Genomic DNA, 11,521 nt, shown 5'->3' with positions numbered 1-11,521 from the left:
ATACATCTTTTACAATACCTAAATCTCATAAATGTAAACATTTGAACACTTTTACATTTTTTTCTGTCTTAAATCACTCTCCTAATATCTCTGCAGCTTAATGGGAGAACTGAGCTGCTGCTTGTTTGAGCCGTTCTCAACACATATTTTGATTATGTTCATAGTTGAGAAAGCTGCCTTACAGCTGTTTGCTGAGCCAAACATGGTCAGCATGTGACCACAGTCTGTCCTCTAGAGATGTATAAGGCACAAAAGATAGGACTCTCAGAGCCGATGCTTTGTAGTGAATCTGAAGAGCTGACTCCTAACGTATTTAATGGAGTATGGAGTTTAACACTGTCCTAGCAGAAAACATGTTACTGGATCCTAGATTAAAGAAGTTTGCCTTCAGTGACAACAGAGCTGTTGATGAGACACTTCAGAGAATATGAGCAGCAGCAGCAGTCTGACACCTCCACCATTAGACCAAGTGGAGGAGGAACCTCAAACTTCTGCTGTGTGGAGGCTCTTTGATGGATAAGCTACAGGAGATGATTCAGGAGAAATCCTACAGCTGATGTGGTAATGGAGGATCATATCTAGAGGAAGCCCTCATCCAACCAGCAGACGACCCACTGAGCTGGAGGCAGGCCAAGGCCTCAGTCTGCCCCACCTGGTGAAGGTGATGGAGGAGAGACAACTTCTTCCATCTGAGAGAATCTTCTCAAAAACACGGCAGATATTCACTGAAAGAAGAAATGTATTAGCCCATCCAAGCTCAGCTATGTGATTTTTCTGAATGTCAGCCTGCTCTGAGGACATTTATACTGTTTGAATACTGAGTCTGGTTCTGGTTCTGTTCTGGTTCTGTGGGTTCATGTGCAGAGTTTTGTTCATTTATTTTTTGCGCAAAAAAGTTTGGTTGAAATAATAAACAAAAGCAAGAATACCTGTTTTTGTAACAGAGCAAATGTACAAAATGAGTCAATTATAAGGCTTCTCATAAAAACACTGAATGAAAAAGAGTTTGTCAAAACACAAACGATTCAAATTTGCCTGGTTAGGCAAAAACATGAGGCTACAAAGAATAATAAATTAGGAGCCGTTGGGGAGCCGAAAGAACCGGCTTTTCTTTGGAAGCCGTGCCAAAAGCTCTCTAAAAAAGATCCGAACTCCCATCACTACTGTCCTCTCTGTCCCTCATCTCTCAGCTGCTTTTTGAAGGCAGAGCTGCGATGCGATTCAGCGACGTCATTGGCTGAGTAGCGTCACGTGGGATGCCTGAACTCGTACATAATTGGTCTGTGCGTTTCTGAGCCGATAGACCAATGATAAACACTGGAAAGCTGCACCCTGCACCGGTAAAATAGAAGCGACCTGTCAAATTTACACCCGTATAGACGGCGTCTGGGTCCGGATCCGGACCGCGGTCGGCCTTTAGTGAGCCCTGTTCTCAGCCAGACACCTTCCCCCGTCCCATACAGCTTCACCGCTTCCTGACACAGAGAAAAGTGAACGTTATGTCAAAAAAACATACTAATACATGTGTTTGCGCATTTTTAAGTGGTTATATGGAAATTCGGACCGTATCTTTTGTGCCTTATACATCTCTAGAGGACAGACTGTGGTCACATGCTGACCATGTTTGGCTCAGCAAACAGCTGTAAGGCAGCTTTCTCAACTATGAACATAATCAAAATATGTTTTGAGAAGGCTCAAACAAGCAGCAGCTCAGTTCTCCCATTAAGCTGCAGAGATATTAGGGGAGTGAGATGAGACAGACAAAAATGTAAAAGTGTTCAAATGTTTACATTTATGAGATTTAGGTATTGTAAAAGATGTATAGAAGTTGATTCAGGTTGTTCAGTCATGCTTTTTTTAAGTTCTGCACTTTATTTTAAGATATACAGTTACATATAAGTTATTTATTAATAAATGTCAAAATGTTTTTGAACCGTACTGAATTTATTTGACGGTCAGTTTTTGAGTACAGGCAGACTCTAATAAAACTACCAGGTTACATCAGCATATATCACAGTAACTCAAGTTAGACATTATGGTGTTCTGGACCTTTGCTGACTGGACCTCTCTGAATTTTAGCTGAATACCCCTGGCTTAGAAGAAGAGGGACATGAGTCTAGAACTTCTAATGACCCAACATCAGTCAGTGGAGAAAAAATAAGAAAAAGAAAGCAAAGCTAAATGAAACTATTTCAGTGTTTTAATAAGCCTGTTGCTTGTCCTGTGAATACTGCCACTTTAGGGAACACTACAGCTGGAGATAAGGTTAAAGTTTAGGAAAGGGAGCCTGATGGAGAGGAAACATCAGCTCTACCTGATGAAGAGGAAACATCAGGTCTACCTGATGGCAGGAGGAGGAGCTGCTGACGCTATAATGTCTATAAGTATCTAATTGGTAGTTTGAAATAAAGGAGCTGCTGCTGCTGCTGTGTGTGTGTGTGTGTGTGTGCGTGTGCGTGCGCGTGGACATGTGAGTGCACGCGCACATATATGAGAACCTGACCTGGCTTTGGTTTATGAGGTTGGAGTATACCCAGTAGAAAAAACTAGACTACACCACTGGTTATGACTGTCATTACTGTGTACACGACTTGCTTTGATTTAGAGTTAGGGGAAGTGCAGTGGGGGCAGGCAATACAATGAAAGTCAGTCTGTCTATGAATGCCAGCGCAAGAGCTTTATTGTGATGGGCAGGAGCTTTACTGTGCACCGGCAGGCTCCGAAGCCCCGCCCACCAATGAAACGGAATATTGAGTCGTATTTTCATTTTGGGGGTGAAAACGAAAAAACGAAAAAACGAACGGTTTCCTGTTTTTTTTGTTTTTTGTTCAAAACGATAAAACGAAAAAACGAACCGTTTCCTGTTTTTTTGTTTTTTGCTCAAAACGAAAAAACGGCTTGATTTTTTGTTTCTGCTTGTGTCTTTTATAGCCAGGAAACAAACGGATAAAACGTACCTTGTCCGTTTCCTGTTTTGTTTGTTTTTTTTTTGTTCAAAACGAAAAAACGAAAAAACGAACCGTTTCCTGTTTTTTGTTTTTTGCTCAAAACGAAAAAACGAAAAAACGGCTTGATTTTTTGTTTCTGCTTGTGTCTTTTATAGCCAGGAAACAAACGGATAAAACGTACCTTGTCCACATTCGCTTCCATAAAAAACGTCCTACTAACTTGACATTCAGGTAACTGTAAACTACAAGAAAAAACTAAGATCCCGCCCATCCTGTTACTCGACATTCCGTCTTTCTGATTGGCTGTTAGATCTCGCCCCCCGTACGCCATTGGCTCAAATTTCTGCCCGTCATCGCTGTCATCCGAGAACACGCACAGCAAAGATGGCGGCGTTCAGTGTGGCTCGGAGCAGCTGCGGACTGATTAACGGCTTGAGGGTCTCTTTCAGGAGCTTGGCGCAAGTAAAACATGGCGCAGTGTCTGCATTGGTGCCGCAGACGAACCTGCACCGGGACTGCCGCTGGTATTCGGTCAGCCACCTGTCCGTTAGGGAGAGAATCGAGAAGAAACGGAAGGCGGCGCTAGTCGGGGGAGGTCAGAAGAGAATAGATGCACAACACAAAAGGGTAAAGTCAACTATCACTTACTGAAGTGACTACTTTTCATAGTAACACCTTTTTACTAAAACCTGTCTGCGTTTTTTTTTTAATCACCTCATGCTTAAAACACATTGTCAGTTGGAGTGGTTGGGTTGAGAACTGCCTGGCTCAAGGGCTCTAAATCACAGTGGGTGCTGATGGGTTGTTTGTTTTCCCCCCACACTGATTATGTGACATTGCTGGGGTTAACTGCTACTCACTTCCCACAGTGTCCTAACCCGGTATACATCAATCCCGCTGATTCCTAGTGTCCTTGAACTAGTTAGTAATGGTCTACCAAGTTCTGGTACAAGTTATCATCTGCAGGTTTAACAAGAACTTTAAAAAAAATAATACTGCTAATGACACCCATTTCAGTGTTTAGTGTTGTAAACCAATGTGATGGACACAGATTACACAAATGAATGTCATTTTCCTACTTGAAAGATATTAGTGCTAGATGGTAAATCAAATTGCAATTAAAGTATAAAATCCTAATCGCACAAGCTGCATTTTTTTATAAGTGTGTAACAAGATACTGTAATACTATGAATAAAACTTATCTTGTTCTCCTAATAGTACTTTGGTTTCTTCCCACTGTTGCTGACTGCTTATAGGGAATCCAAAGGCAACTTTGGATTGCTGGGTTCTCGGCTTTTTGTTTAAAATTTGTAAGGTCTTCACTTTAATGTGTGAAGTGCTAGGAGGGTAACATATGTTGTCAATTGGTGCTACATATAAATAAAATTGAAATAGATTGAATATTGTAGTATATTTTGATATGCAAAAAAATCTGACAGTTAAACAACTATCAAACTGCTCATGGCTAAAAAAAAAGACCGTAACCTCATAAATCAGGGCACTAAACCCATTGTGATAAAGTAGCCTCACTTATAATATACAGCTCTGACTACAATAATTTAACTTAATTAGAAGTATTTAAATAATAGCCTCTTCAGTACAAACAGTTTAGCAAAATCTCTGACAAATTTACGTTGCGTCACAATATAAACTGTAAACATTGCACAACCCTAGTGTAGTATTCCTTCAGGCTAACGTATAGTAACTTTTGGGATTGTGTGCTGCAGGGTAAGCTGACAGCCAGGGAGCGAGTCGAACTTCTGCTCGACCCCGAGTCCTTCGTGGAGTCGGACATGTTTGTGGAACATCGCTGCTCCGACTTCGGCATGGAGGAGGACAGAAACAAGGTAACCGGTCACCCCGGCAGAATCCTGCTAATACGGTGGAAATGAGGAAATGTTTCTTTCTGAAATGCTTCTTTTTCTTTTGCAGTTCCCAGGTGACAGTGTGGTGACAGGCCGGGGCAGGATCAACGGCAGGCTGGTTTATGTATTCAGTCAGGTACAGAGCATCATTTAGCATCATACACGAGGCTGAACTGTGTCAATACAGAGCAGCTCAACTTGACGCTTGATATTCTCTCCATCTGCTTCTCTCAGGACTTTACAGTGTTTGGTGGCAGTCTGTCTGGAGCTCACGCACAGAAGATCTGTAAGGTAAATGAATATTTAACAGCTATAATTACAGGAGTTGTTTGTTGTTTTTCTTCTGTCCTGTTTTCTGGCTCTCTTTGATGCACCACCTTTTTGAATGTCTTTTCTCAGATCATGGACCAGGCCTTGACAGTCGGGGCTCCCGTCATCGGGCTGAATGACTCTGGAGGAGCGCGGATCCAGGAAGGAGTTGAGTCTCTGGCTGGATACGCAGATATATTCCTGGTATGTTTATTTTGGGCAGAGCTTTACATGCATATCAAGCTTCAAAGTCTCAAAAGCTGATCATATGCAACGCAACTTGCAGCAAGGAATGGAATAATTTCCTGCCATCTTCTGGGCTCTGTTTGTTTTTGGTGGTTTAGGATTTAAAACTATTTCCTATTATAGAAATGCACACAGCTGGAAGCATGACAAGAAATCCTCCACAAAGATAGGCACGCTAATGTAGTTTTCTCCCTACACTGTTAATACAGAGATTCAAACAATGCTTTTTCCCTTTGCAGAGGAATGTGATGGCTTCAGGCGTCGTCCCTCAGATCTCCCTCATCATGGGGCCCTGTGCAGGAGGCGCCGTCTACTCCCCCGCCCTGACAGATTTCACCTTCATGGTGAAGGTACGATCTCCACAAATATAGCTGACACACTTAACTCCACAGCAATTAGCAACTGAAATAATACATTTTACTTTAGTGGTGACAATAAAAAAAGCAAGTATTTCTAAACTGCTCTGTTGTTGACAGAAGACATGTCATCCTGTCAGTCTGATTGTGTCACAGTAGCTGAATCATTGTGGTTGTTTGTGTGCACAGGACACATCATACCTGTTCATCACAGGGCCTGATGTCGTGAAGTCCGTCACCAACGAAGACGTGACTCAAGAGGAGCTTGGTGGAGCCAAAACTCACACAACAGTGTCTGGTCAGTTTTGTACACTAGTTAAGTTATCGCAGCATGTGAAACTTGGACATATTTAGATAGCAAAGAGTGATGTAAACATTCAGCTACTGTAGCGATTGAGTTACTGATTATTAGTCAGATCAACATAGAATAAGATTCAATCAGTCATTGCACAGTGTACAATGAAAGGAAAGAATTCTGAAATCAATCAGAAAGCATTTTTTTTTCCTCCATAAAACGTAGAATAAGAATTGTGCAAATGTAAAAAGTTTGTAAAATAAGATGTACTAGTGTATCCTATGAGAATAGTGGTACATGAACAGAATAACAGAAAATGAACTGAAAGTAAGAGTGTAGAGATGTATTGCATTCTAAATATATATATTTGCATATAGTCGTATAAAATGTACACAATAAGTGCAGTTGTATGTAAAAATGTGTACAAATTTCATATATACATGGGTGCATAGGGTAGGTCTGAAGACACAAGGGTCTCGGAACTCTCGACAGGGAGGAAGGCGGGCTAAAAGGTTGTCTTTCAAATCACTCTGCAGCAATTGGGTAGGTATACAACCAATCAGTGCAACGAATAGGCTCCTAGAGCGCCGGAAATCAGAGGATGCGGAAGTTCGGTGAAGCCTTATTTATACAGTCAATGGGTGAAGCTCAAGTATATTACAGACATGTTAACAGAAAGATTATTCAGAGTCGGTGCTAATGGAGCTCAACGACTGTTGTCGTTTTTGTTGTCGACCCTGGCAGAGAATTAAATTCGTTGCCGTGGGTTGTCTAGCGCGGCTAGGCTAGTTGTTTCGGTGCCAACTTGAAAGATTTTGTGTGAAGATAAAGGCTCTAGAAATACAAGAAGTCAATGAATTCAAATTCTTGGGAGTCATTTTAGACCCACAGCTCAGATTTGATAAACATGTGAAGAAAATCGCCAAATCAGTAAAAAGTAATCTGAACTGTTTTAAATTAATAAGGCAGTACATACCAACTCAGGCAGCTCAGATATTTATGCACTCTATGATCTTTTCTCATACTGTATGACAGTTTGGGCCCAGGGTTCACCTTCAACAATCAAAAGTCTGTCATCCTTGTATAATAAAGCCCTTAAAGTAATGGACAAAAAAACCCATCTGTTGGCACCATTGCCACATTTTGAAAAAATACAATCTATTGAGCTTTGAAAGCTTCATGCAGTTTTCATTCCTTAAATTAGCTTTCAAATGTATTAATAATCTTGCCCCCGAACCCTTATCCAAATTTATTCAAAGACAGAACAGCAACAGAGTAACAAGAAGCAAGGTGAATGGAAACTGTAGCATACAAAAATGTAAGTCAACATTTGGACAGTCAGCTTTCTCTTTCAGAGGCTCTAAACTCTGGAATTCATTACCAACCGATATCAAATTAATCACAGATTTAAAACCCTTCTCTACGAAGGTCAAGTGCTGGCTAAAAGCAAATCAGAGCTGTAATCATTCTTAGTTTGCCATGTTTTTTTTTTTTTTTATTTACTTATTTTGAACTGGTTTGTGTAATTATTTGTTATGTGAACATGTATTTTATTGTTCTTTTGTAAACTTTTCTGTTACTTTATAATGTTAAATATTCTGACTTTTATATTTAAAGGCCCATCTAGGGACAAGAATTGGAAATTAGCATTTGCTATAAACTCTCTGTGCAGCACATTAGATTCATGCTTAGTGATGGAACTATGTTAAACTGCATCGTCCCTATCAAATAAATAAATTCAAATCAAAAATCAAATTCCGGTTGTTTCTGTCAGAATCGTCGCGCCTCTGTCGTCACTTCGTTACACCCGCCTTCTGACTCTACACTTCATGGTGATTGGTCGGGCAGTTTTAGGAGCATCCAACCTCGAGGCTTACCGAGGGTAACTTGACCCACCCTGGCAGAGAATTAAATTCGTTGCCGTGGGTTGTCTAGCGCGGCTAGGCTATGCATAGGGTAGATAATTCTGTAAATGTAACAATGTGTGTAGTGCAGGTAGTCACTCACATCCAGATAGTCGGTGTCTGTGTTCAGTTTTCTTATGGGGTAAAAGTTGTTTTTGAGTCTGTTTATTTGTGATCTGATGGACCTGAAGCACCTACCTGGAGTTAGAGGTTAAACAGATGATGTCTGAAATGTCTACTTCACTGTTTTTACTGCTCTACTGAGGCAGCGAGAACTGAATAGATGTTCCAAAAAGGGCAGTGAGCAACCAATGATCCTCTGAACGTGTTCACTCATCTGAATTTGGCTCTTCAGTTCAGAAAAGTTGACATAACATTTGATGCCTGCTTTTGTCTGACGTCTTCTTCCCAGGTGTGGCTCACCATGCATTTGAGAACGACATCGAGGCTTTGCTCAACCTGCGAGAGTTCTTCAACTTCCTGCCCCTTAGCAATCAAGATCCCGCCCCCATCAGGGAGTGCCACGACCCCAGGTAGCCAATCACCTGTAGCTCCTCTTAAAGCAACAACCAATCCCTTTTGTTTTGGGAGAGACTATCTGCTTATTGTTCCAAGTTTTGTCTGATTTTTTATATTCCCTTTTCAGTGATCGACTCGTACCTTCGTTGGACACCATCGTCCCGTTTGAGTCAACTAAAGCTTACAACATGTTGGACATCATTCAAGCAGTACGTGCACAAACACAAACCCTCACTTTATAATCTATGCAACATCATCTAATTTTGTTTCTGCATCGATTAAATGTTGCCTTTTTTCATGCGTTTGTTCAGATAGTGGATGAGAAGGACTTCTTTGAGATCATGCCCAACTACGCCAAGAACATTGTGGTTGGATTTGCCCGTATGAATGGACGCACTGTAGGCATTGTGGGTAATCAGCCCAAAGTAGCATCTGGTGAGTAAAATAAATGAAGGGTTAAATCTCAGATGGACAGATTGATGAGGCTCAGCAAGAGCATGTTGGATTTTACAGTAGTTTTTCTGTTCCCTCCATAATCTACCTGCTCATCAGGATGTTTGGACATCAACTCCTCCGTGAAGGGAGCTCGCTTCGTTCGCTTCTGTGATGCTTTCAACATTCCCATCATCACCTTTGTCGATGTGCCAGGTTTCCTGCCAGGTAGAAAATCTGTCAGTGCACATCAAAGGATGCATTTTTATTCAGAGAGTACTGGCTAGTACTTCTTAATTCATTTATGGCCAATGTTTCCGTAGTAAGTCTTGCTGCTGCTACTAATAAAGCAATTAGCAGAATGTTGGTGGTGTCTCGTCCTGAGATAGATCAATCCACCTACACAAACATAGCAAACAAATATTAATTGCTTGCTCAGGAGAAAGAAATGGCAAACACATACATACAATAATAGTGCATCTCACTTACTGAGGGAATAAGCTGGACATAGTGTGACTGGCAAACAAAAGTGCACTGAAATGTCAGTCGCATCTGATGGAGCTCACTCCTCATTACTGCTGTGATGATTTCTACAGGTACAGCTCAGGAGTATGGAGGCATCATCAGACACGGAGCCAAGCTGCTGTTTGCCTTTGCAGAGGCCACAGTCCCGAAAATAACCATCATCACCAGAAAGGTGCGTCTGAACAAAATAAGGGATGATGTGGGTTATTGTTTGTACTAGTACCCCCAAAAACTCATATCTGTGTATCAAAGTTACTTCAGAACCATGGCTTCTACTAGATCTATTCAGTCCTTGCCCACTCTCCACTCATTACTCCCCACTGATGGCAGCTCAGGCACACCAGCTCACCTGCAACTCTTCTCAAACACCGTAAAACTACTCTGACACAACAGTCATTCAGTCAAAGTCAGAGTAATGACATAAAAAGTCTCACCGCTGCACACTGACAGGATTGATTCCTTTGGTTTTCTTATGAAACTCCATAAGGCTAAATCTGCTAATTAGAATCCTGATGTTTTCCAGCTATAAGGTTGAAGAGACTGATTTTCACTACAGGCAGTCTGCATTCCCCTGCTTTCTTACAATGCTTCTTGACACAGACTTTGTACTATCGTGCACAGGGGTAACTTTCCATTTTTATCTGTATCTCAGGCTTATGGAGGAGCCTACGACGTGATGAGCTCCAAACACTTGAGAGGAGACGTGAACTACGCCTGGCCCACAGCTGAGGTCGCCGTCATGGGCGCCAAGGTATAAACACTTTCATGCTTTGCTTCTCTCTCCCTCTCTCTCCCTCCTTTGTTTTCAACGAAGTGCTCGGTCTGCTTTTCTGTTTTCTCAGGGTGCTGTCCAGATTATCTTCAGAGGAAAAGAGAACCAGGCAGAAGCAGAGGCTGAATATGTGGACAAATTCGCCAACCCCTTCCCGGCTGCAGTCAGAGGTGAATCTGCAGTTGATTAAATTTATAGCACCTAATCCTTCGTTTTTGTTTGCGATTAAGCTGCACACGCTGACATAATTCACACTGCTCTGTCTGCTTGTTTTAGGTTTCGTGGATGACATCATTGAGCCGGCGATGACTCGCAAGAAGATCTGCAGCGATCTGGAAGTGCTGGCCAGCAAAAAGCAGGTCAACCCCTGGAAGAAGCACGCCAACATTCCTCTGTGAAACACTACACTGCCTCGACGCTATCCGAAGGCACTCGCTGTGGGATTTTGTTTGTTTGAAGTCAGTCGGATTAAATGCAGTGGTACCTCGTGACGACGACTTTGGGAGATGCAGATGTCAGTTCCTTCTTGCTGTTTACCACTCCACTAAAAGTAGCAAGGAAAGATCACTCGCTGATTTGTTCCCCTTCCCACCTCACTGCTTATTTTTTTTTCTTCTGATTTTTCTGATGCCGTTATCAAAATCAGGAAGTGTATCATTACATTTTTATCACTGATATGCAAGATGTTTATATCAAGATCCTAAAACCTTCCAAATTACCTTAAATAAACAATCCCGTAGTGACACACACGATTGTCATGACAGTAGTAGCCATATTGGTCACTGCTGTTGATAGAATTTTGATTCCACAATCTCAAAAACGCAGGCAACTGTCATGATAGTTTTAGTAGAAAAGGCGAACCTACTGTAGTCGTGTACAGTGTTTCCAAAGTCAGTGTACTGTATTTAAACAGCGCAGTGCTTTGAAATGCACTTCCTGTGTTCGACGTCCTCCACGTAGGTCCAGAAAAAGTAATTTTCACAAACTGGAACCGTGCCTTTTCTCTCTGGCAGCCTCCGTTCTGCCGTCTGTAAAATAAATCACCTACGCAATACCATGTGTGTTTTATTTACCTTATGGATACAGAGGTTTATATGTGTAGTCAACAATATTTTTTAAAAGATTTGTTAAGTGCAAATGATATAATTCTAGAGAAATGTGACTTTGAAGGTACTGCTCTCAATCTGACAGTTCATGTGCTTGGATTGTAAATTTGAAGCCCGCCAGCAAACCCCTTTGTACAAACTATTTAACATCTTATGTCTTCTTTGTTTAATCTGTACAAACACACTTTGTATTACGGCTGTTTGCGTGCCAATTCAGAATGAACCTTCAAAGCTCTGGCAAAAC

The 11,521-nt window shown here is 41.5% G+C and overlaps 1 protein-coding gene across 1 annotated transcript; it reads left to right on the top strand.

Annotated features, from left to right (window-relative positions):
* The first annotated feature begins 3,297 nt into the window (after positions 1 to 3,297).
* pccb (propionyl-CoA carboxylase subunit beta) lies at positions 3,298 to 11,225 on the top strand. The gene is made up of 15 exons (XM_022223001.2): positions 3,298 to 3,575; positions 4,676 to 4,795; positions 4,881 to 4,949; positions 5,048 to 5,104; positions 5,213 to 5,326; positions 5,608 to 5,718; positions 5,914 to 6,022; positions 8,336 to 8,456; positions 8,570 to 8,651; positions 8,754 to 8,877; positions 8,995 to 9,102; positions 9,471 to 9,571; positions 10,052 to 10,150; positions 10,242 to 10,341; positions 10,448 to 11,225. The coding sequence occupies exons 1-15, from the start codon at positions 3,333 to 3,335 to the stop codon at positions 10,567 to 10,569; spliced, it is 1,680 nt and encodes a 559-aa protein (XP_022078693.1). The 5' UTR covers positions 3,298 to 3,332; the 3' UTR covers positions 10,570 to 11,225.
* Positions 11,226 to 11,521: the final 296 nt, after the last annotated feature.

This window comes from Acanthochromis polyacanthus, chromosome 1, assembly GCF_021347895.1.
Source record: "Acanthochromis polyacanthus isolate Apoly-LR-REF ecotype Palm Island chromosome 1, KAUST_Apoly_ChrSc, whole genome shotgun sequence".
Classification (NCBI taxonomy): domain Eukaryota; kingdom Metazoa; phylum Chordata; class Actinopteri; family Pomacentridae; genus Acanthochromis; species Acanthochromis polyacanthus.
Note: the sequence above shows the minus strand (reverse complement) of the source record. Positions and strands in the feature narration are given on the sequence as shown.